This window comes from Neolamprologus multifasciatus, chromosome 22, assembly GCF_963576455.1.
Source record: "Neolamprologus multifasciatus chromosome 22, fNeoMul1.2, whole genome shotgun sequence".
Taxonomy (NCBI): Eukaryota; Metazoa; Chordata; class Actinopteri; order Cichliformes; family Cichlidae; genus Neolamprologus; species Neolamprologus multifasciatus.
Genome location: NC_140459.1, coordinates 1,253,967 through 1,280,808, shown reverse-complemented (window position 1 = coordinate 1,280,808; position 26,842 = coordinate 1,253,967). Strand labels below are relative to the sequence as shown.

At 42.8% G+C, this 26,842-nt stretch overlaps 1 protein-coding gene across 6 annotated transcripts in view; it reads right to left on the bottom strand.

Moving 5' to 3' along the window:
- Positions 1-26,842, bottom strand: part of LOC146492503 (class I histocompatibility antigen, F10 alpha chain-like) — a 168,189-nt gene that overhangs the window by 109,905 nt on the left and 31,442 nt on the right. For 2 of the 6 annotated variants that reach the window (XM_085149216.1, XM_085149217.1), the window contains 2 exons: positions 17,081-17,113; positions 16,182-16,234 (listed from right to left, as the gene is read on the bottom strand). The exons of 2 other annotated variants lie outside the window; for them this stretch is intronic. In XM_085149216.1, coding sequence (XP_085005342.1) covers positions 16,197-16,234; positions 17,081-17,113 — 71 coding nt within the window. In that variant the 3' untranslated portion in view covers positions 16,182-16,196. Of the gene's footprint in view, positions 1-16,181; positions 16,235-17,080; positions 17,114-26,842 lie in introns of those variants that run through there. 2 more of the 6 variants (XM_085149212.1, XM_085149210.1) reach the window with 1 other exon arrangement.

Here is a 26,842-nt window from a genome sequence, read left to right as displayed (position 1 = left end):
AGATAGGCCTCCAAACTTTGGAGGGCCTGAGATGTCCCAAGAGAGGTGGCGTCTGATATCCAACCTGACATATAGACACAGACATACAGGCACACACAGATACAAACATCCATTCCCACCCTCATGCTCTCATATGCAATTACTCAACACTCACCCAATGTGGAGACAGACATAAAGAGACGCTGTACACACAATCACACTCCCCAAGCGTACTCTAAGAACCGGGTCTAGGTACCCTTGCCCCTGGTAAAATTGAGGCAGAGGCAGCCAGAAGGGGACGGGGGACGGGGGATGCCTCCTCTGCAACCTGGTGACACACCCCTACTCCAAAGCCCTGCATGTGTGGGTGGTTGTGGTGGAGCGGGAAGAGGGAGGCAGCTGGAGATGGGGAGGGAAGGAAGGGAGGGGCAAGTGACCCCTCCCTGGGGCCAGCTTCCCCGCTGACCCCAGTAGGCACCCCCATACTCCGCGACCCACCAGGGAAAGGGGGCCCAGGCCCATCCGGACCGGGGCCCAGTGCAGCAGCGCTGCCCAGCCCCACAGAGCCCGGGACAGTCCACCCGACCCCACCACAGAGAAAACTGGGCCCCCCATACACCCACCCGCCCACAACCCCGGCAACACACCAACCCGGACCCAAGCCCCCGAGGCCCGGCCAGGGCCCCAGCCCAGAGCCGGAGCGCCCCCAGAACCTCACGCCCGTCCTGGACCCACCCAGGGGCAGCCAGGCTACCCGGTCAGTAACCCACGCCTGTCAGCACAGACCCTCCCCTAGCCCCGCTGCACGCAGCCACGAGGAAACCGTCACCTAAGAGCCAACAGAGCCCCTAATAGGCCATGACCGCTACCCCGGGTTGAGCCCCCAAGGAAGATGCTCCTGGGGAACCCCCCGACGCCCTAAGCCTGTCCCTACCTAGTTATGGTGTTCTTGATTACAAAAGCACAACAAATAAACCAGGAAACACTAACTAGAACACACAGCTGGAGGGATGAGGGAGATCATGACAAGTGTTGGAGTGACTTTGTTAAAAATTGTCATTGTTGTGCTTTGAATTGTGAACCTTGTTTAAACTGCATGATTGAAGATATTCTTGTTTCTATTCTCCCCCCCCCTGCATGTAGGATGGTGGGGGAGGCTACAGCTATAGTGTTCAACTGCAGGCACATTCCATGTAAAGATTCTGGTTTGCTTATTTGCTCAGGAACGTCCACTTCCTGCCCTTTATGGGCTCACCTATGCTTGTATATGGTGGACCATTAAGGGGGTTAAGCCATATACAGGGTGGGGGGAGATGACCCTTTTATGAATAGGGATGTTGTTAAACGGTTGTAAACATATGTTGTGTTGCAGGAAGTCACGTATACAGAGACACACACATACAAACACATTCACAGTGTGTGTTCTCTGAATAAAAGGCTGCGAGGGGAGTTTGGAGTTTGGAGTTGGCTACAGGCGAGCTTGTGTCAGTTCTGGGAGGCAATCTCCTCTTGCAAGCAAACCGTACCAGTGGCTCTTGTGTTCTGTTTGCAGTCTCTCGTGGTCTGAATCCAGCAGGGTCATTTGTTTAGACCAAACAACAAGCAACACAAGGGAATGCAGACAATGAATACAAACAATAAGTGAACAGACCACAGGTGGGAACAAAGAGCAGAGTCTAATCGTCAGTTTTACTCACAGAGGGAGGATAGTAGGAGCGTCGTCTCCTTCGGCCTGAGGAAATAGGAGAGTTTGGAGCTGCTGATGCAACATCATTCCAGCTGAAGAGCCTGTGATGAGCCGGCCCGTAAAATCTCCGGCGAGCAAAATGGCATCATCCAGGTGGAGTCGGCAGCTGGTGATAGGTTGTTGCTCCACGTGAGAAGGAAATCTGCACTTTTTTTCTTCTTGGTGAAGGAAAAAGGGAAACCGGATAATTGAGCCTCTGATGGCCCCAGACAGGAAACTCTTTGAGGATCGAGGTGGAAGAGCTTATGAGGAGGCAGGCCAATGAGCGGACAGCGGAGAGACTGATCAACAACTGTGAGCAACCAGAGATGGGTGGATGATGCCCACTTTCAGCTGCAGAGCATCAGGTGCAGGCGGGGCAGCAGGTGGACGAACACGACGTCTTTGAGGACCCCTTAGAGTCCGGTGAGTACCACTGAAAATGTGCTCCTACCAGGGGTGAGCCAACGCTTCCACTTCAGCTTTTCCTCAAGAAAGGAAACGGCTACTTGCTGCCACTTGTAGGCCGGAGTCTGCTGCTTTATTTTAGTGCTCGAGATCTCCTGTCATGTACCGCTGTGTGAGGCAAGGCAGGATAGCAGATAAAATGTGGGAGTCGGAGACAGAAACTAAACTTAAAGAGAATTTATTACTGACTACAAAAACACCATAACTAGACCAAGAATTACTAAACAGACGAACACACAGCTGGAGGGAATGAAGGAGGCTGTGAGAAGAAACACAAGGGAACAGATCACAGGTGGGAACAAAGCTGAACGTAATCAAACTAACGAGACCAGGAAGCAAAACTAAACAAGATGCACACAGGATGAGAGACTGTCAGAGTAAAACAGGAAACAGCAGAAACACACACTGAGACACAGACTGACTGAACACAGGGAACAGAGGGAGTGAGAGAAAGACAGAGACACGACTGGGGAACAGGCCAATCAACATGGAGGCAAGACTGACTTCACAGAGAGATACTAACACAGGAAGAGGGCGGGGACACAGAGGAGGGATGATAACAGAAAACCTGAGGCTAGATAACAAACTAAGACCTGGGACACAAACAGAGACACAACAATCATAACCAAAACTTCACCTCAGAACATGAAATGAACCAGAATCAGACGTCAAACACAAACACTGGCTCACAGACCAGGACCATGAGCCTCTACACAGAAAGACTCCACCCAAAACAGGAACTCTCTTTCTGAGAAGTGATGGTGCTCACCACTGCAGCACCACGCTGCCCTGTTAGTTTCTGTGCTGGTAAAAATAAAGATGAATAAATAGTTCACTCTGACATATTTCCTGTGTCACAAACACTTCTTCTCTCTGCTGCTTCTATGTACTTACAGTTTGTAGAAGGCAGCGTCTAACAAAGCCGTGTTATTATAAACATACTGCAGCTGCTGAGTTAAAGCTTATTATCTCTGTGATAGAAAATATTAAAAACAAAACTTCTTTCAGTGTTTTACATTCTTGTAACTGAACTTCAGATCTTGTTGAATGTTGTTTTCATTTGTACATAACTGACAGTTTGACGCCTCCTGACGTGTCAGAAGAACTGTGACCTGTCCTGTTTTACTTCCTCTTTGTTTTCTCTTCAAAGCTGTCGGACTTAAAGACACAGACAGACGGTGAAGCTGCTCAAAGATCTTTCAGCTCAAAATGTCTACAGAAATTCAAAGTGTTGAAGATTTCAGGGTGAAATACAGCAGAGGGTCCCAAGAGGATGGAGGAGTGAGAGAGCAAAGTGAGGTGGAGGTGTTAGATGATGGAGAGCAGCACCCTGACGTCGGCCTACAAGAAGCTGGTAAGTAGGAAATCATCAAAGTGACAAAACCAAAGAAAATGTTGATGATGAAAGTGTTGTTCAGTGTCTTTTAAAGCTCTGATATCCGATATTAAACCCGATTCTTTTGTCCCCATGATAGAACAGAGAAAACCGACTCTGTGTGTTAAAATATTGATATTTCTTTTATTCAATCATCTTCCGGAAGAGAGAGACCTCTGCACAGCTCAAACGCCAGTTGCAAGATCTCTAACATTAGAATCATAAACTGTGCTTCATATAGGTTTTATTTTGGTACTTTACACATCACACAGTCTCAAACATTGCTTATATGGCAAGTTCCTCATTTCAGTGTCTTAAATATTAATATGGCTGTGCACTAAAACTTCCTGTTTTTCACTTAGTTTGTGAGTTAAAAGTGGCCTTGCTCTACAAGCCTTTATTAAAGTACATAAAACAATATAATGAGCAGATACACATTAAAGATATTTCTCTTAACACCGACCACTTTAAGACATGTTAGTGTTCGTGTCACATGTCCCCAGAATATGTTTCCAGTTTCAGTCCAAACTGGCACACAGATCATTTGTTGCACTGGGCCTGTTTACTCCCAGTTAGGAGCTCCGTTTCTAACCGTCTGACTGTTTCAGTGTCTGTGGCTTCAAGTCAAACTGGTTCAGCTGCTGCTCTGCTTTCAGGAAGAGGTCTGTGAGTGACAGAGAGAAGCAGCCAATAGGAGCAGCACAGCTCTTTCTGCTTCCTCTCCAAGTGATAACATGACTGTAAATACAGTCAGATTGTCCACACAGTCATTGTTTTAAACATATGTGAATGTCGAGTTTGTCCGACAATGTTGTGCTTACAAAAATGCGTCTTCAGAGGTGCAGAGCAGCAGCTTGGTATGCAGCTCCAGTGTGTTAGCAGCTTCCCCCTGTAGTTAATGCAGCACGTTTAAATCAGTAGGTCATAGTTGTTCTGTGGTCTGACAACAGGAACAGAAAGATGCAGATTCATTGTGAATTCAGCTGCATCAAAATGCAGTATGAGTGAGTGTAGAGAGGAGAGAAGCAAACTGATGGAAACAGCTCGCAGAAAGCTGAGTGTAACTGAAGCACAAACACAGAGTAACACACACCCAGCACCACTCTGTTTGTTATAAATCAGCTTTAAAGTTTCCACAGTTCATGGTTGTTCCTCAGCATTACACTTTCCTCACAGCTCTGACCCGAGTGCAGATGATCATCATAGAAACTAATGTTCTGGGACTGTCCTCCATATTTGTCCCTCAGGTTTCTACACTTCTTCTCTTGGCTCTCGGCGAAGGCGGTCGCACTTTTTCTCCTCTCCTCCTTCCCCTTATCTTCCCTGCTTAGCCACTTGTGTCCTTGTCTTGTCTCGTGTATATTACTTTCCCTCGAACAGTCTCTCACTGTCGTTCTCTAAAACCTAAAGAGAATTATGTATTTGATCAACTGGTCTTTGAATGCTATTGACACCCTTTTCTCAATGAGAAGTCTGGGCTCGGGTGAGCCCGAGTGTCCTGGAGGGACTTTCCCTGCCGGATACACGATGGACGGGTGGCAGAACTGGAGGGTCATGTGCCTGGCAGGACTGTCGATCGAGGATGCTGAAGATATCTACCTATTCGGAACCATGATAACAGGGTTCTTGCTGATCGGAGCTGGCATGGCCCTGGCTTATCGGAGAAATAAGAGAGCGGAACCGGCTGTTCAAACCCCCCCAAAGCTGCCCGCTGGAATCGAAGCGATGGGACGAGGCGCGACCTCTCATAACGAACGCAGCATGGTTAACACCTTGGAGAAGCTTACAGCTGCCGTGAAGACTCAATACAACACCATTGAGCGTATGGTGGGATACATCAGAGAGAGGCCTGCTCAAAATGACAACCTTGAGCGAAAGTTGGATCACATCGTGGAACGGCTCACTGCAGTTGTGAGGTCTCAGAATCAAAAGAATGATAACACCACGGAACAGAAGTTTGATACCATCATGGGGAGGCTCGCGGCTCTCCAACGGGAGATGGAGAGACCAGCGTCAGAGTGTTAATGAACAGCTTGAAATTCTCCTGAGCTGCTCGCATAAAAGAAAAATCAACAACTTCAACTTCAACATGCGGACACCACCACGGCGCCAACTGCGGGCCCAAGGCTGGAGCCGAACAAACACTCCCTGATAACGACTGTGTGATGACTATTCTTCCCATCCCATGCAAGGCCACCTGGATTGGCTGGAGGACTGTTTACTTAGCCTGATAGGGCGAAGGACACTGTCTCAGCTGAACTATGGACACGCACACATACATATACACTGATAAGCATATTATAAGCTTGTACTTTTCCCATTGTTGTGTACTTTTTCAGTGTTTTCTCTGTAACGCTGCCGATCTCCGACTGTATTCCCATGTGATGTCTTTGTTGTGTGTGTAAGTCGGGGGGGGGGAGGGGGGGAGGGGGGGGTCCTATTCCTCTGCGGGGCAACCTGCATATGGCCAATAAAGCATTCATTCATTCATTCATCATTCATTCATTCATATTCTACGTTCCCTCACGTCCATCAGGATAGTTTTGGTCATGTAGTCCTTATATTGAGAGGAGGATTGTTTTTCTCTCACTGATCTATTCAAAAGCTGCGACAAAGAAGTGGCCAGAAATGCATCGAGCGATCACAACAGCTGGAATGGACTAATATTACTTTGTCCTTGTTTGAGTTCCTGTAACTTTTTAACAAACTCGACTAATTTGTTTGGTAAATCTGATTTACTTCATTTCTCCTGGGATCATTCCTACAGTGAGGATTAATAAAAAGCTCCAAAGTCTCTCATTAGTGCTTCATAAACGACTTTTTGTTTATCTTTGTAGATGTTCACACCGAGAAGAAGCTTCCAGCTGTGAGAAGAAGCTGGTTCAGAGCTTTTGAAGTGAACCTGGGAGTGCTGTATCTGCTGATTGTGGTGGGAATCATGACACGCTGTGAGCAATTTGATTCCAATATGTTAGATGTTTGATTTTGAATATTAGAAGTGAAATGATTTGATGCTGCAGACCTGATTGTGTTTAGTTCCTGTTCCCACACTGCTGTGTTTCTGCTACTTCACTGGAAAACACACAAACAGCAAACTTGTTACTGTAATGTTATTGTAGGGTCTACCTCACAACATAAAGCACCTTGAGGCTGTTGCTGTGATTTGGAGAAGTAAAACTGAATTGAATGATTAAGACAAAGTGTGTCCTCCAGTTGGACAAACCTCAAACACCTCATCTAAGTAGCACACAGGTGTAATCCTAGTCAGGAGCTTTCAGTGTGGAGGAGCTCCAGCTCCTTCGGCCCTGCCCAGAAATTCTGTCTATTTGGCAAATCTGATTTATCTATTTATTTGCCAGTGATGCGAACCGAGGTCTGATCCTGGTTGTACAGGCAGCAGATAACCGACAGCAATGGTGGGACTGATACATCAGACTCCTTAATCACCCCACACAGGCCCAGCCAAGGACGTGGTTAAGTGTCTTCTCTCCACAAAACACTTGCAGACTATATGGGTAAAGTCCTACACATCCTTGAGAGCATGAAGAGTCCAGTGTTGCATGGAAACCACATTGTTGCTCTGAATTTGAGATTTCACAATTGGATGGACTGTCTCCTTCAATATTCTGACATAAACCTTCTTAGGGAGGCTGAGGAGTGTGATCTCCTGAAGTTTGAACCCACCAGCCCAGATTTACAAATCCAGAGGCCGAGTACCCGACTCTCATGTAATGTTGCAGAGGTGTGTTAACCAGGACGGCCCAGCAACAAAGTATGAATGAAATGCATCAGTTTTTCTGCGCAAAATGTAGAAATGAAAGGAAAAGTTAGTGAATGACATAAAAAGGGAAGAAGTGAAATATAAATTGTTGTTCATTTAAAGAGTGACTGAGACGTGGTTCAAACTTTCCACATCGACTGGATGAACCTCAACAGTTCAACAGTTTGTTTCTCTATAAGGCAACAGCAAGAAAACAAACTGTAACTGAGAAAATAACACTTCCTGGGTCGAACCAACTGTGACACTGAGGTGTGACTGTGTTTGTGCTTTTATGTGTGAACGTTCAACGTCTTTAGAAAAAGAAGAGTTTATACATTTTTGCTTTATGCAAACTCAGTTTGATATTTTCTCAAAAACTCAACAAAGTACACATATTGTACAACACAGAGTTTTATCTGTAGTTAAGAGAAACAATAAATGCAGTTAAGAAATTTTTATGCAAACCCTTTTATGACGTTAAGCTGATACAACCACAACCACATTTCTGTTGACCACAGACTGACAGGAAATAAGCACAAACCAACATCCACACTGCTTTCTAACAGGACCACAGACTCAGAATCCTCCTTCAGTCCTGAAGGGCTCTTTCAGATGTGCTACACTGGGTCTAAGAGTGCTGTGCCTCCTGATGTTAGCTGGGATCATCATCCTGTCCATATGCTGTAAGATAAGATACAACCTCTGAACGTCTCCTGCAAATGAATCTATGACTGATACTGAATCCCAGCAGCCAACAAACATGCAGCTTCACAACCAGAACGTGTCCTTCTGCCACAGCAAATACAGGAAGTACATGAAGCCAACACAGAAGCAGCAAAAACTGCAGTTCCTTTAATGACCACTGGAGGCTGATGCTGAAAGCGAGTCAGTCCCCACAGACTCCCATGTTAAATGAGCACCTTTGCTGCCTTAAAAACATGTTTCCATTCAGGACCAAATGAGTTTTGGTCTCTAAGGATAGTTTCCTCTTCATAAAAACTGCACGGTGGCATTTTAAATGGAATTCTCTGATCAATAATATGAGCTGCTGTGTGGTACAGCCTGACCAACACGTTGGTTTTGCTGACTGAGCTTCTAGTATTTCATGAGTCTGTTACTTAGCACTGATTAGCAGGTGTGTGTCTGTGTGCATGATTCCTGGCTCATATCTTGTGTGTGTTGTGGAGGTGGAGTGAATGTTCTTGTTGTTCCTTCAAACTCTTCACTCAACACGGTGATTCTGTGATTATATCAACAAAGCAGACAGGCAGCAGCATCTGCTGCAGACTGATGCAGGTGCAGTCACACTATGTTAGACAGTGGCCGTCTGTCATTGTGCGACTAGTTAGTTCACTTGGTGTATTAAGCAGCTAGCTAACAAGCTAATGTTAGCTCCATTCATCTCATAGGAAAATGAAAACTTTATTTAAATCATTTTAAATTTTAAATCTTCGGTTTTGTTGCATTTCTAACCAGATATTTTGGTGAGTTTGGAAAAAGAGCAGCTGAAGGACGAGATGGAAGGTAAGAAACTATTAAAAACTGTCAGAGTTGGAGACGGATTTGAAAGGTAACTGATTTTACATTTTGAATCAGCTTCTTGTGTTAAGATAAAAAAAGAAACAAACCAAATTACAGCAGCTGACCTCCCAAACTAACATAAACAGGAGAAACTGTTCACAGTCAAAGGCAGCTCAGCCCTACAAACTCCTTCGAAGTGAAACAGGAAACACACAGTGAGAGCTGCACTTCCACAGGAAGTACCTGATCACATGGAAACACCTGTGATATGAGGAAGTGTTGATTCCCAGTGTTGTCTGTTCTTTCAAAGCATATAGATAACATCTCTGACTACAGGTGTAGAAATGCTGTTTGATTCTTCACCTTCTTCCTCCACACTGAAGCACAATTATTCTGAATCTTGTCAGTGGTTTTTGTTCACAGTTGATACGTATTTAGCTCATCAGATTTCCTGTAGTTCTAACACCTCCACCCACAGGACATGTTAAAGAACAATGGCTGCAAGTTTCTGACTCTTATTGATATTTGACAAAGCAGAGGAAGAAGATTATTTCTGTTCAATGTTTCACTCATTTTATTTTATTTTATTTTGATTTCACTGAAATATTTCAGATGCTTTGAACAAGAGTGAATTCAACAAAATGAAGAACAGCCACACTGAGCTCCAGGATGAACTTCAAGGTAAGCAAACACCAAGTTCTATATCACAGATATATTTGTAGAACATTTTAACTTAATTTGAATCTGTTTTTCTCTAAAGACACAAAAACCAACCTGACTCAGTTACAGAGCCGTTATGATGAACTGAGTAAAAACCACAGTCAGCTACAGGAAGAAGTGAAGAAGCTGAAGGAGAAGATAGAAGGTAATAAAGTTTGAATAACTAATAGAAAACATCAGTGTTACACAGTGATAACCTGATTGTGTCTTTGTTTTGAATCCTAAATGTTTGATGCTGTGTAACAGTTTCTCTGTATAAATGTAAGTTTCAGTTAATTATGAATAAGAGAGAAAACCTGAGTTTAAATGAAGTATTTACAGGGAAAATGACAGGGACCAAAGATTAATGTGATACAACATGACACAAAGTCTGACTTTAAAACATGTGTTTGACTTTAAGGGAAGTGTCCAGAAGGATGGACGAGTTTGGATGCAGCTGTACTTTAAATCCAGTGAGAGTAAAACTTGGTTGACAGCAGGAGAGACTGTCAGGATAAAGGAGCTGATCTGGTGATGATAAACAGCAAAGAGGAACAGGTGGGTGTGTTTGTTCATGTCTGTGTGATCTTTGATGGAGCTGACAGTCATCTGTTACTTGTGTTTTTGACCTGCTGTCAGTCTGTGACCTGCTTCCTGTTTCCACTCTGATGGATTTCTCTCTGATTTCTGACAATGGAAGAAAAGTTTCATCACATTTATTCTTCCTTCAGACATATTCACAAGATGATGTCACTACAACAGAAGTGCTGAATTATGACTGGAGACAATATTTGTGTCTCTTCTCAAACAGGAATTTGTCAGTAAATTCGGAGGATTCTTGGATTGGTCTGAGAACCAAACACACATCAGGAGGATATAAATGGGAATGGGTGGACGGAGCACCGCTGACAGAAACGTGAGATTAGTTTGTTTCTATTCCAGAGTTATTATTTAGAAGTGAAACATTGATGTTTTGGAAGATAGATCAGCAATACATGAGTTGAGCTATTTTCCAACAGCCCCACAAACTGAATGTAAAGAAAAGCAGAAATCCTCCTTTGAATGAACAGCTGTGCTTGAACTCTCTTCATCTGCAGTCTGTGATGACGTTCAGTTACAACAAGTCAGTTTGAAGAAATCAGGATTGAAACATGTTCAAAGCAGCGACCGACACATTTCACTTTGTTCAATTTGTCTTCATGTTTTTTGTGCTGTAATGTTTCTTTTCTCACAGAACAAAAAACTGTTTCAGAGAATTCCTGTCTCTTCTTCTTTGGTGTTTGTAAAACTTCAGAACATATGAAGGAAGAAGCTTCAGTAAATATGACCTGATAGACACACATTTCAAAGTGATGTCTGTAAACAGCTGACAAAACAGTTTCAAACAGCAGAAAGTCAGCTCTGACTTCTTTTTATTCTCCATTTTTACAGCAGGAAGATTTCATATTCATCAAAGCTTGAAAGCTGTTTTAGTGTGCATGATGATTCTCAGAGAAAAGTCTAAAGGAGGGAAAGTGGGCGAGAAACCTGGGAAAGAAATACAGGAAATATTGGAAATATTCCAAAAGAGACTCATATTTATATGAATGTGACAATAGTTATGAGTTTAGTCCAGTTTCATATCAGATTTGATCTCTCTGACAGGTTCTGGGAGAAGGTGAGATCCTTGGTTACTATGGAGTCTGCTGTGACTGATGGGAGATGGATAACATTTCATTTCATCCAACCTTCATCTGTGAGAAATGAGTTTGGTGCTTTGATGTAAATGTTTGAATAATCCAACCAAAGACACCTCACTATGAAATGTCCTGCATGAGCCTCAGACTCAGCTTACAGTCTTTACTTGTTCATTCTGCATCATATATTGATTACATATATTGTCCCTCTGTGCTCTGTGCTGTACAGTAAGGTTGGAAGTCATCCACACAAAACCTTGAAGTACTTCATTACTCTGTAGTTCCAGCAAATTGTTCTAATAAAAGTCAAAGTGCAGCTTGTCTTTACTTTGGTTTACTTGGTTTATTCATCAGTCTGTTGGTCCTAAAACTTCAGTAAACGTCTTCTTCAGTTTCTCTCAAACAGCTGAAAGTAGCTGCTTCTTACTTTTAGCTACAAATCAGGAACCAAGAGACTGAAACCAGCACAAATTCAGTTTGTCAAACTTACAACGTGTGAATAAGTGAAGATGAATCCGTTTAAAACAGCTTTCCTTCTTCTTCTTCACTTACATCAAAACACAACTTTACCTTCCTGCTTAGTTTGCAGCGAGCTGCCTGCACAGCGTTAACATACTGAAGGTCAAAGTTCATTTCAGCATGACAGAAAGGAAAAGTCCAGAAACAACAACCCTCACAGTGGACACGGTTAAAGTCTGTTGATTTAAAAAAAAATTTTAGGGGGCCTAGAACTGAGTCCTGTGGGACACCCCACAAGAGAATAGCAGAGGACGACACATGGTCACAGAGACAGACACAAAAGGTTCACGGAGTCAAGTTCTTCTCTTTCAAGGCTCTATTTTTCACCAGAGCTACAGTATCCAGAGTCGTACGTAGTGAAGAGTCAAAGTTATTAACAAGATAATCGACCTCTGTTGGAGTAGCGTTCAGATAGCTGCTCTGCTCTATGAGCATTGAAGATTGATAACAGTGGGTGGATTATATTCTTAAACTTAATTACAGCACTTTCACAAAGACATCTACTGTGATAAAGTCTGCTCTCCACTAGGGATGGGTACCAGGTAATAAACGGTAGTAACCAGACCGAAAAGCAGCGCACATTTCGGTGCTTTATTTTCCTGAGATGTTCATACGCTTCAGATTCTAGCCAATCATTTTACGTTTCCGAGGATAGTAGGCGGGCCCAGGTACGTACGTTCTTTTAGAGCACGTTATTACATTCATGCATGTAAGGTGAACTAGCAAACACCGTCGTAGTTACATGCAGCTGTCTTCTTGTTTGATGGCAGATACTCCCTTCACCCTTCTGGTTAAAAAGGCTAAAATGACCAAAGAAAAAGTGGAAAACAGTTAAATATGAGAGGGTTTTTGGACAAAGTTTGTGTTTTTTCCATTGTTTAGCACTGCTTCCAGCCAAGAGTGATACCATATATGCCCTATAGCTGCAGAAAAGGCTAACATTGTTATCTTTTTACAAAAAACAGCTGAACATGAGAGGTTTTGGACAAAGTGTGTGTTCTCCATCTTTAAGCACCGTTTAAGCACCGGCACCGTTTCAAAAGTACCGGTTTGGCACCGGTATCGGATAAAACCTAAACGATACCCATCCCTACACTCCACTGCTGTGTAATCAATTATTGTAAATGTAAATGTTATCAGGAAATGATCAGACAGGAGACGGTTTTCAGGAAACACTGTTAAATGTTCAGTTTCTATGCCATATGTTAAAACAAGATCTAGAGTGTGATTAAAGTGGTGGGTGGGTTCTTTTATATTTTGAGAGAAACCAATTGAGTCTAACAACAGATTAAATGCCATGTTGAGGCTTGTCATTTTTAGCATCTACATGGATGTTTAAAATCAGCCACAATAATTATTTTATCTGAGCTCAGAACTAAATTAGATATAAAGTCTGAGAAATCAGACAGAAACTCTGTGTAAGGCCCAGGTGGACGATAGATGATAACAAGACTGGTTTCTGAGTTTCACAGCTGGGGTGGACGAGGCTAAGCATCAGGCTTTCAATGAATTAAAAGTTCTTACACGTTCTTATTCTTATTTTTTTTATTACCAGAAAAAATAGAAACAAACAAATGAAATTTTTATTTTTAAATGGGGGAAAAAAGAGTAAAACAGAATAACTTTTTTTAAAGAAAGAACACAATCTTCAAATATACGATGCTTTACAATCCATCATTATTATCAGTAAACGCCCACACAATGGAAGACATTTCAGGATTACAAGAAGAATTTGAGTCTTACAGCAAATATTTCACTGATTCATCCACAGACAGTTTCATCATGTGGACTGAACCTTTTACCGTAAAGTTCAAACTTAATCTAGAATATAATTAAAGCATCTTATCCGATCAATAAAGTAATCCTAGCTCGTGCTGAATAAAAGTAGAAATTACCTTGGAAACAGAACTTTTCAAATTAAGAGCTTACATGTAAATGCAAGAAAATACTGAAACACAACATTTTCCAGATTTCTGCCCTAAATTTCCCACAGAAAAAGTTCTCTATTTTCAAACAAAGTTTCACTGCAATGAATATTTAAGGCACAATAAAACAATAAATGTATTTACACAGGACAGACTGTAGTTTTTGTAATCATCTAGAAGTTCACTCAATTTGGCCAAAAACTCAGAAACGATAATAAAAAAGGAGATAATCAGTTTATGCCACGCCCCCATTACAATGATCACACCAGAATATCTAAAATCATTTAATTCTCATGAGCACCTGAGGTCTGGCTGTTTGTAAAGGTCTGATTCATTAAGCCAACTTACAGTGAAAGGGTTAAAGCACCAACCTTCACATTACATTTATGCTTTGTTTAGTATCCAACCATTTTATTTTATGTATTCACTTCTAAATATTATGATTTTAATTATATTTCTCCTACATAAAAACATTATATGCATTAACAGACGTCACACTAAAACATTTTCTTCCACCTGCCTGGAGATGTTTCCTGCAGAGGCAGCAGGTGTGACTGCTGAGCTCCGCCCACTTTATCAGATGCAGACTTTAGCGTCTGCTTTGTGTCCAATCGGTATGAAACTATTCTCACAGGTGCATAAACCAGTGACAATGTTTCAAATATCTTTACAAACATGTTTTCAGATTATGATTTACTCTAAAAGTTTTAAACTTATCAAAACTGACTCATAAATTTTGCTGTCATGAAGGTTCAGATTGAGGAAGCATGAACACTTTTAAAACCCATTTCATGGAAAGCTAAAGAACCACATTACACCTCAGATTTTTAATCTGTAAAGTGTAAAATAAACTATTTATATTTATCATTATTATTTTAGCTATTATTCTAGCTAGCATGACGGAGTTTCTATACAGCTGGGTGGTGCTATGATGTTACTGATGTTGAACTTTATTTTATTATAAGGTTAGTTAGTAGAGTTTCCAACCGTCCCGTACAAACGAAATCGTCCCACATTCAGAGAAAATATTACGCGTTTTGTGTTGAGCTCAGAAGAGACACCGTTTGTCCGAACTTCAGCTAGAATGGAAAAAGACACAAAGCTGGAGTTATTCTGTCGTTGCTGCACAGCTGCCTCTTCCCCTGTCATTCTCCCCCCTCTCTCACCTGTTGCAACTTCAATCATGAAACTGATCAATGATCCAGCTGATCGGCTTTCTCTCTCTGTTTGTTTATCACTTTGCACCAGAAAGAGGAAACCAGTGGATGTCGCTAAACAACAGCAGCACGTTTGATCAGCTGTTGTTAGAATTGATTTAATATTAATTTCTAGTATCAGCTGATGTTTGCTGGAGCCACAGCTGTAAAGCTGCTGGTCATGATGGTTTGGATATGTGGTGAGAGGGAAACATGAAACCAGGAGATGTCCTTACTGAATCATCAGAGCTGAAACAGGTGATGGAGAAACAGGTTTACCTTTTAGGTGACATGGATGAGTTGAAGGGAAGTTATGAACTGTTTCTGTTTTCTAAGTAGCTGACAGCTGGTAACTGTGCAGGGGCGGATCTAGCAAAGTTTTGCCAGGGGGCCAGGTAGGGCATTAACAGGGAAAAGGGGGGCACAAAGAAATACTTTTCTTTCTTACTCTCATATAAAATATTTAGCTTTTATTAAACAGTTATCTGAATCTTACAACCAAAGTTTGTATATTAATTCACAATATTGGCTGTAGACCATTGTTAATCATTCAGAATAAAGAATAAAGAATAAAGTAATGCTACAAAGCGTGTTCATGCAAACATTGTTGGGTCTGCCGTGGTACAATGGGACTTCTGCTCATGAACCTCTGTGCACAGTGTCTGCAAATCGGGGCTGTACGAAGTCACCTCATCTTTACACAAAACTGTGAGCTGTCATCTGTGAGGCGCGAGCGGTGTTTGTTTTTACCATAGTTCATGGTGGAGAATGGCTGCTCTGCTGAGTTTTGCTCTCTGTAGCCGTATGAATGGCAGACTACACTGATTAGCAGCGGCATAGGCACACTTAAAATTTCTTCTGAAATTTTCGCTTTCTAGTTAGTACAATAATTCCAAATGTCATAATCATCACGTTCATTAATGTCTAACAACTTATTGATCCAGCTTTGCAAGACCAATATCAGGCTGGTGCATCCCTCTCCATATGTCAACTTTCTAATATCCTAAATTAACTCATTGTGAATCTGTGAAGCACATCTGAGATACTTACGAGAGATCAGTCAGAGACACCAGAGTCAGAGCTATCGTAATCACTGTCTTGGTCAATGGACACTGTGAAAGGAAAAAAAGCACAGTATTCAGCTGCAACATGAGTTTAAAATCAGTCAAACCAGAGTACAAAATTATGTAACTTTACACACAAAAATGACACAAAAATATTACACATTGATACAACACGTTAGCTGAGAAAGACTTACTGTTGCTGCCTCTGAGAGCTTTGACTTCATCAGAGTCTTCATCAGCCTCCTCGTCATAGTCAGTGTCCCCTCCTAGAAACACACACACAAAATGTTAAAGTTTATCCTTTGTTGTAGGTGCTGCTACACTTCCTGTAAAGACGACAAACAGTTTGAGCTGAATGAAGCAAAACACCAAACTTAAGCCACAAACTCATGTGATGTTAGTGATAATTTGTTTCTGCAATTCACTCAATTTGTCCCAAAACTCATCAAGGCCTTATTAACAAAGAATCAACTACTGTCACCCCATTACAATGATCACACCTGTGTACCTTAAATCCTCATAAGCTGTCCTGTGATCTCACAGTTTGGTGAAATGACTCGACTATCCTAAAAACCTTTTTGTTTTGTTTGTTTTGTTTTTGTTTGTTGTTACAAAAAAAGGTAATCTCTCTCTCTCACACACACACAGGTTAGTTAAGGACAAACTGCTCCACATGTGAGGAAACATTTGAAGCTGATCTGTTTCTGTTTATTCTTTTATTTATGAACTGCAGGTTAAAATCAGCTTTAAACCTCCTAAGACCTGAACTCTTCCACAGCAGCATTTTTAATTTCTCTTTGATATTTGGGCTGATTGGGGCCCGATAATGTAAAAACAAAGAATTACCAGATTTTTTTTTTACCTTATTTTTGTTTTTATGAAAAATCAGAGCCACGTATGAGGATATTCGTTTAAAATGTTGATAGAACAGTAGCAGCATAATGTCCTCATACATGGATATCAGGCCCTTGTAGAGCAAAATTAAGTATTTTGGTCTAAATAACCCAAAATGTGACGTCCACATATGTGGACGCAGGTCCTAGGAGGTTATGGTTTTCAGCTGCTGCTGTATAAATATTATTACCACATCAAATAATAAGAGCTTATGTGTTAAAACTTAAATTAAAAGAAAAACTTTACCAAAAACCAGAGCAGAAAAATGAAGTGCTTACGTGGTGTAGTAGTGTAAACAACCCGAGGAGAATCTGTAAACAAACACAAAAGACATATTTATTCAGTCAGTGCTTCATGTTTGATTCTTTTGATCTGTTCATATAAAAATTACATTTTAACAGAGTTAAGTTAAAGAGCAGTGACTCCACAGAGACACTGAAAGTCAAAAGTACGTCTGAGTTTTTCTTCTGTTTGTTTCATAAAGATTTAAAGTGTCAGTGAAACTGAGCAGCGCAGTCACAGAGAGGAACCTCTGTCCTCTGCACACACCTGACAGCAGCCATGTTTCACCTGTCGGGCTCAGGTGTGAACCACTGCAGGGTGGAGCCAAAGCTCACAGCTGGCTGTGTGGAGCCCAGCTGTTGTAAAGGAAGGAGCTCAGCAGCAGACTGAGCTGCACAAACAGAGGAGAGAGCAGGAACCAAAGATCTGCTGTGCTTGCTCATTTAAAGGAGTCGCTCTTAATCAGACCTCACCACACTTTATTTCAAACTTCACCACCAGGTGGCAGTGTTTCACAGGAAGTGTCAGGAGCAGTATGGAAGCAGTAGATGCAGTATTTGGATGTGAGCAGGAAGGTTGTGGGTTCAAACTCAGCTGGAGCCTCTCTGTGGGTTTGTGTTCTCCCACAGGTTAAACATGTGCTCGTTACATGAAACTGCTGACCTACACTGAAACACAGGGACCAACATGAGAGCAGAGCTCTCTGAAGGGACCTGAGTCACAGACTGTCTGTGATCCTGCAGGGACCAAACTGACAGACAGCTACTGTCCTGTTACTGTCAGATTAAAGGTGTTAAAGGATCGGCTCAGACTGACTCGAGTCTCTGAGCATCAAACTTCATAAGAGAAAAATAAAGATGTTACCTTGGTTGTCGTTGGCTCCACGTCTGCGTCCTGTAAACAGACGTAACACAGACTGTCAGTGATCATGGATGAACTCAGTGGTTTGTTCTGCATGTGTGAAGCAGCTCAACTCTGATGTCCATCATCAGACCTCAGCAGCATGTTCATTAACATGCAGTGTGAATGAATCACATGCTGAAGTGTAATCCTACAGTTTACTGTGATCCAGACTGACTGTTGTTGAAGAGTTTCACAGTTCTACATGCAGATGTGTCTGAATGGAGACGGTGGAGGAAACGAGCTGCACACTATCAGCAAACATCAATCGTTTCTGTTCTGCACAGAAAAACTAATACGACCAATACGGCAATGCCATGATGATCCATTTGGCAACATAAATCCATTGGGTATCCTTGTTGGTCTTCAGACAACAATTCTGACGGCTAAAGAACCAAATGGGACAGAAAAAAAAAAAAAAACAAACAAACAAAAAAAAAAGGAAAACACCAAGGTGTTCCCAAGTCAGCCGAGATATATAATGTCTCTCCTGTCCTGGGTCTCCTCTGGACACCTACATCTATGCTGATCTCACCTGGACCCACGACACCAACACCCTGGTAAGAAGGCCCAGCAGTGGCTGCACCTCCACCTCAGGAGGTGCAACAGTTAAAAAATAGACTAGACAGAAATAAAAACAAAAAACATTATTGATACTTTTTAATGTGAAATGTTGTCACACACTGACCTAAAAATTTAAAAAAGGGTTCATGAATTTCTAACTTTATAACTAAAACTACTTCTACAGGCTCCACTAATAATGAATTTAAAAACACAATTTTTTCATGTCATACATACATTTCCTTTTGAGCTGCTTCTGTCCATAATCCACAAACTTGCTCAGCCAATCGATGCACTCCTCCTCCAGGTATCCCTTGGTGTACTCTTTCAGCACCTGGACGCCGTCCCACTTCCTCTTGGTGGGTTCTGCCTCGGGAGTCGGAGCGACCCAGACTCCGTTTTTTATCATCGAAGGACAGGAAGTCGTCTCCATCATAGGCGTACATCCACACGCCTCGGACAAACCTGAGCGTGCCGTCAGGCTGAGTTTCACCCTCACAGCCCACTAGGGATGGGTATCGTTTAGGTTTTATCTGATACCGGTGCCAAACCGGTACTTTTGAAACGGTGCCGGTGCTTAAACGGTGCTCGAAACCGGTGCTTAAAGAATGGAGAACACAAAATTGGTCCAAAAACTTCTCATGTTCAGCTGTTTTTTTAGTAAAAAGATAACAATGTTATCCTTTTCTGCAGCTATAGGGCATATATGGTATCACTCTTGGCTGGAAGCAGTGCTTTAACAATGGAAAAACAAAAACTTTATCCAAAAACCTCTCATGTTTAACTGTTTCCCACTTTTCTTTGGTCATTTTAGCCTTTTTGTCCAGGGTGAAGGGAGTATCTGCCATCAAACAAGAAGACAGCCGCATGTAGCTATGATGGTGTTTGCTAGTTCACCTTACATGCATTAATGTAATAACGTGGTTAGCCTACTCAACGTAAATTATACACGAACAACATTAAGCTACTCACGCAGAGAAGAACGGCTGCTGCTGCCATCATCATCCTCATCATTTTCTGCTACACTGGCAGGGCTAGGGGCCAGGACTCTACTCTTCAGCTTTTTGGGGCATGTTGCTAACTCTTCGTCCGATAACAGGCACCACACCTGCAGTAGATGCGCTCGGTGTGAGGTCTCGCAGCAAGCTATCAAATACGGCGCATTTTTCGGCTTTTAAAAAAAACGCTATGCGTCGCCAGGTGTTTCATCAGATTTGAGGTGTTACCTCCTTTGACAGTATCACAGTATCACCTTAAAGCACTTGTTGCAGGCTGCTGAGTTTGCATCTTTTGCTGTGAAGTACAGCAAGACTTTGACCGCTTCGCCTTGGGCATTTTTAATCTGTAGCTCTGCTCTAAAAGAACGTACGTACCTGGACCCGCCTACTATCCCCGGAAACGTAAAATGATTGGCTAGAATTCAAAGTGTATCACATCTCAGGAAAAAAAAGCACCGAAATAAAGCACCGAAATAAAGCACCGAATGCGCGCTGCTTTTCGGTCTGGTTACTACCGTTTATGTCAGAACCGGTGCCATCATGGCACCGGATACCGGTACCCATCCCTACAGCCCACCATCCTCTGAAGAACGTGGAGGTCTGGAAGCAGGAGGGTGAAATAAATAAATAATGTTTAAATAAACATCAGAGGAGAAAATATGAACATAAATCAAATCATTAAAAACTTTTTAATTTAAACCAGTAAGCAGGAACAATTTGTTCCTGAGTTGAGGAACTTCAAGCTCAAACATTCCTCTACAGACAGTTTAGTTAATGTCATGCTTCGTTATTGATCATTCAGATTTCATGGATTTTACCTGAGTGATTAAATCATTAAAACAGCAAAGACTTACTGGCTGAGTCATTCTGTCTCATTCGCTCCATCAGGATGCCGATGTTGTCCTGAACCACTGCTGCTTGCTCTTGCAGGACTGTGTGCCTCTTTCCCAGTAATCAGCAGGTAAACGCTCTCTCATCCACTCCTGTCTGGGAACTGTTGCCTGATGCTCGCTGTCAAAGTAGTCGATCATCTTGTCGTCCAGCAAACCCATGGCTGTGAACTCATGGATGCCCGGGAGGCCGACAGGTTTGGAGAGCGCCGTGTAGATGTAGGTGAGGGAGTGAGTCTCTGAAAGTCACACAGGAGGAAATGTTTTTTATCCCACACAATTTCCTTCTCTCACCCCAACCGGTCGCAGCAGATGGCCCCGCCCCTCCCTGAGCCTGGTTCTGCTGGAGGTTTCTTCCTGTTAAAAGGGAGTTTTTTCCTTCCCACTGTCGCCAAAGTGCTGCTCATAGGGGGTCATATGATTGTTGGGGTTTTTCTCTGTATCTACTGTACAATATAAAGCACCTTGAGGCGACTGTTGTTGTGATTTGGAGCTATATAAATACAATTGAATTGAACTGTCAGAGGCCATGAGAAGATCATTTGCAACCTTCACTAAAGCTGTTTCTGTGCTGTGATGAGCTCTGAAACCTGACTGAAACTCTTCAAATAAGCCATTCCTCTGCAGATGATCTGTTAGCTGTTACAGACGGGACAGACATGGCTGGGGGATAGGAAAGGAAGAAAGATGAAGGAAAAGAAAAAAGACAGGAAGGAGGACAGTGAGAAAGGGCACTTAAAAAAAAAAAAATCCCGGATCACCCGCTGAGAGAAAAAGATAAAAGAAGCAAAAAGAGAGCAACATAATAAACACCATCACAATAATCTAGCTGGTGAGGGGAGATAGGCGTCCAAACTTTGGACGGCCTGAGATGTTCCCAGAGAGGTGGAGAGGTGAGTTACATTAGAAAGATCAGAAAGTGTGTTTGGATTGACAACAACTGTGATGACACATTATAACCTGTTATTAAAGTTCTGCCCCTGCTTTGATCAAATGTGGGTTACTGCTGGTTAGTTAGTGTGACTTCATACAAACCTGTGTGTTACACCAGTGGAAGAAGCTTTTCCTTCATCAGTCTTCTTGTTTCTTACTATAGGGGTGAACAGCGACACTAACACTCTCTGGCTCTATGCTGCCCCCCTGTGGTCACAGTTGTAGTCAGTGTTGGTATGAAATGTTTGAAAGCTTCAGCACCACAGACAGCTACAGGCAGCTCCACCCTCCTGTACCATGTCTGCAACCTGTAACTTCAGTGTGTTGATTTAAATAATGAAATAAACTCTGGCTGCACATCGTTCTGCTTTCTTTAAAAACAAAAACAAAAACGGTTAAATAGTGTAAAGTATGTAAATGTACAAACAAAATGTACAAAAGTTAGTGGTCCCAGAATAACTACAACTTTAAATAATTATAATCATAGCGAAGTTTGGCCTGATGGTGGCAGTAATGGAAACATTAGAGTACCACCATCATCAGTTTAAATTTACCACATTTGATTTGAAGAACACTCAAGGACACTGTACACAGCAGAATAATAAAAGCAGTAGAAAAGCAGGCAGTTTACACAATCATAAAGTTATAAGGCATAAAACAAATTTAACATAGCAGAGTGGAGAGGTTATGTGGGATAAGCTATTTTGAACAAGTGAGTTTTTGTCTAGACTTAGAGAGAGAAAAGGAAGAGATATTTCTTAAATCAGGAGGTCGAGAATTCCAGAGTTGAGGAGCAGAGCAGCTGAAAGCCACGGTGGCAAGACAGGGGGAGGGGCTAGAGAGAGAGAAGAAGAAGATCTAAGACACCGAGATGGGATCATCATCAGAGATAGATGATGAACAGCCTTAAATGTATACAAAAGTTATTAGGTTTAATGTATGTGTTGTAGGTTGCCATTTAAAAAGCTAGAATGCTTCTGTTTGCTATCTATGTAACCTACGCATACGACTACGTGCACGACATTGATAAGGGGAACAAGCAGCCTTGAGAAGAACAGATTCTACCAACAACAATCTGGGAGAGCTGCACTCCCATCATATAACCACACACAATGTATAATCATGCTTGCACAGCACAATCACACTTTGTAACCAAAATACAGCAACAAGCTTCATGAATATTAATGTGTGTAACCAATAAAAAAAAACATGCAGGGAGAAAGCAAGTTGAAGTGGGTTGGAAACAACAAAGCTGCTGCAGGACAGGAGTGATGTGATGGATGGAAGGGGTCCTGGTGATGATACGAGCCACAGAGTTCTGGACACATTAAAGCTTATTAATGGATTTTTGAGTAAGACCAAAAAGAAGTGAATTACAGTAATCGATCCGAGCAGTAACAACACTGTGAACAAGAACGGCAGCGGTGTGTGGTGTGAGAAAAGAACGGAGACGATTAATGTTGCACAATTAAAAATATACAGACTGAGTAACATTATTAATGTGTGAATTGAAAGATAGAGTACTGTCAAGGATGATACCCAAACTTTTCACAGAGGAAGAAACGGAGACCGGCAAGTTATTGATCGTAATAGAGAAACTGTTGGTTCTGAATAATGTTGATTAGAGTCGACCAAGAGAAGCTCAAATTTGTTATTGTTGAGTTTAAGAAAAGTAGAAGAGAACCATGAATTTAGTTCGGCTAAGCAGAGGGTGAGGGAGGATGGGGGGAGAGCAGAATCAGGTTTAGTGGACAGATAAAGCTGGGTGTCATCAGCATAACAATGAAACTGGATATTATATTTATGAAAAATGTGTCCAAGCAGAAGAAGGTAGATAATGAAAAGAAGGGGCCCCAGGACAGATCCCTGGGGCACGCCAGTGACCAGAGGAAAGGACTGAGAAGTGAAGGATTTGAGTTGAATGAACTGAGTGCAATCAGACAGGTATGATTTAAACCAGGCTAGTGGAGTATGGGAGAGACCGATGGAGGCTAGCCTACTGAGAAGTACAGAGTGAGAAATAGTGTCGAAAGCAGCGCTCAGATCGAGGAGAATAAGAATGGAAAGTAAACCGGAGTCAGCTGCCATAAGAAGATCATTGGTTATTTTTATAAGTGCTGTTTCTGTGCTGTGGGAGGGATGAAAACCAGACTGGAACTGTTCATACAGATTATTATTAGTTAAATGTGAGTGGAGTTGTGTGGCAACTATCTTCTCAGGAATATTTGAAAGGAATGGTAGATTGGAAATAGGACGGAAATGATCAAAATTACTGGGATCTAGACCAGTTGTTTTTTTTCACTATTGGGGTGATGGCAGCAATTTTGAGGGAAGCAGGAACAGTTCAAGTTCAAGTTCAAATTGTATTCACCACATGCAGTGGCAGGTTGCCCTGCAGTGGAATGAACCCGCCCCCCGACCTTACACACACAACACAGACATCCCATGGGCATACAAGTCAGAGAACGGTTGTATTACAGAAAAAAAACACTGAAATATACACTACAATGGGAAAGTACAAGAGGAAAAATAGAGACCTCTGCTCATGCTGGGCTATAGAGGACAGCGTGAGAACAGGAAACAAAAAAACTCCTCTGCACAGAAAGCACACAACTGTCCACAGCACAACATTATAGAGCAAGTGACAAGCCACAGGGTTGGGTAGGGGATAAGGAGTAATCCCAGGCAACACAGCAGCCATCCTGCCACTGCGCCGACTCTCCAGCGCGGGCCCAGACCCGCCTCGTGTTCCCAGGAGGCAACAAGCATCGAAGGCATTGGAAGGGGAGGGGGGATGTGTGAGTGCTTATCAGCGTAAGTGTATGTGTGTGCGTGTCCATAGTTCAACTGAGACAGTGTCCTTCGCCCTGTAAGGCTAAGTAAACAGAATGGGAAGGAACAGACTAAACACAGTCGTTATCAGGGAGTTTTTTTGTTCAGCTCCGCCCTTGAGCCCACAGCTGGCGCCGAAGGGGTAGCCGCATCATAATGGTGATTTTTCTTTTACAAACAACTCATGAGAATTTCAAGCTGTTTTTAACACTCCGACACTGGTCTCTCAATCTGCCGTTGGATAGCTGCGAGTTTCTCCATGATTTTATTTACCTTTAACTCTGTGGTCTTTTCAGTCTTTTGCTCACAGAGCAGATTCTGAGACCTCACGACCGCAGCCAATTGATCCGCGATGTAATCCAGCTTCTGCCCAGAGGTGTTGTTCCGAGTGGATTCTTCCCTGATGTAATCCAATATACGCTCAGAGGTGTTATTCTGAGTATTCCCTGCAGATGTAAGCGCCTCCAAGTTCTTAACCGTGCTGCACTCAGTGAGCCCTTTCTGAGAAGCCGCACCTCATCCCATCATTTCAATCCCAGCGGGCAGCCTTGTGTGGATTTGAACAGCCGGTTCCGCTTTATTAATTCTTCGATAAGCCAGGGCCAACCCAGCTCCGATCAGCAAGAACCCTGTTATCATGGTTCCGAATAGGTAGATATCTTCAGCGTCCTCGATCGACAGTCCAGCCAGGCACACGATCCTCCATGTCTGCCACCCGTCCATTGTGTACCCGGGTTCTCCCGAGTCCAGACTGAGAAAAGGGTGTCAATAGCATTCAGAGACCAGTTGATCAAATCCATAATTCTCTTTTAGGTTTTTAGACACAGACTGTGAGAGACTGATCCAGGGAAGTGAAATACACACGAGACAAGACAAGGACACAAGAGGCTAAGCAGGGAAGATAAGGGGAAGGAGGAGAGGAGAAAAGTGCGACCGCCTTCGCCGAGAGCCAAATGAGTTCCAGTGGTAAATGAAGAATAGACGATAGCAGATATGAGGGGAAGCAAAGAGGGCAGACAGGCCTTGACCAAAACTGTAGGAATGGGGTCTCGCTGGCAAGTAGAAGGTTTTGACTTACAGATGAGATCTGAAATATCAGTAACAGAGGGGAGCTGGAAAGCAGAAAAACAGTGTGATGGGAGAGGAATCACAAAGGAAGAGCTACAGGGAACTGTCACGGGGGCCGAGTGGCCTGTACTGAGCAGGACTCAGGTGCAGAAACCCAGAGCTGAGACAGCAGATGATGTGACAATTTATTAGGTGTAGTGCAAAAAACGTAGCAAAGACAAAAAACAATAAGACGTGGAGTTTGACGTGGCGTGGCCTGGGAAACGTGGCTAGGGCGAGGGAACGGGATGCAGAGTGGAGCTGAGCAGGGAACAGTCACACTGAAGAGAGAAGACAGTGGAGTTAGGGAGGTAGTGGAGGCAGCTCTGAAGTGGCAAGTTGTAAGGGTAGCAATTCTTAGTTGCAGTAGGGGACATGGAGTGTTGAGAGGGGGGTAAGAGAATCCAGGGAGGGCTGAGTGGCGTAGAAAGGCTGACCTGAGATCCGGGGCTTCAGATGGAGTGTGATGGCAGGAGGGCAGGCAGGTGAGGCACAGAGGGAGGCACAGTCTGGAGGTGGAGCGTGAGCCAAGGTGAAAACAGCAACTGCAGCACAAGAGAGTCTGGTTAACAAGATAAATCACAGCAAGAACTTAAAGTATAAGGCCTGTTACCAACATGTGTTGATGACGAACTGGCAGTGAATGAACATCAATGTGTGGCTTAAATCCCTCTGGCTTGATTGCCTGCAATAGGCTCCAGGTGTGCAGGAGTTGGCCCTGCCCAGGGGCGGATCCCAGGTAGGTTCAGGAGCCTTATGGAAATTCCAGCCACCCACTGCAGACCATGACAGGAACATTGGAAACCAGGTCTTTGTGTATTGTGTGAATTTTCTCAATGAAAAATAACATTAGAGAATCACAGAAGGAAGATGAGTAAAGGTGAGCAGGTAAAAGATCTACTGACCTGAAAGAAGAGTTGGACAGTGAAAACAGTATCTTGGTTGAGTCATCATTTGAACAGATAATGGTGGAGCAGTAAGCAGAAGCTTTTGTTGAGCAAATAAAATGTATTTATTTTCTGCTTGACGTTCAGATTTTCCCCTCAGTGGTTTCATTCGTGTAAACATTGGATGTTTAAACATCTCTAATTAGGAAAACAGCTGAAATTTCCATGAAACTAAAGTGTGTGTTTCCTTAAACGACCTCACTTCCAACCTGTTGTAAGATTTCTCTGCCTGCCCACTAACAGCAGTCGGTAAGAAGATTTTTACCCAGAACTTAAATGAAAACCAGAGAGCAGAAAAGTAAAAAAAACAAAAACAATGTTGGGGTTGGCCCGGAAGCAGAGAGGAGAAGAGGGTCAGAACATGTGGACAGTATGAAAATGGAGGTCGGATGTGTTGCTAACAGTGGCAGCTTTGAAGATTGGCTGCAAAGGCAGAGTTTCTCTGGAGACTTGGAGGCAGACAGGAGCCCTCCTGGGGCCTGGCTGGATAACTCAGAGGTCTCAGACAAATAGAAAGGAAAATCTTTAGGCTCGCTGGCTCTGGTTCCACAGGGATACCCGGCTGGGGTACACTCACTGGGGCAGTGTGT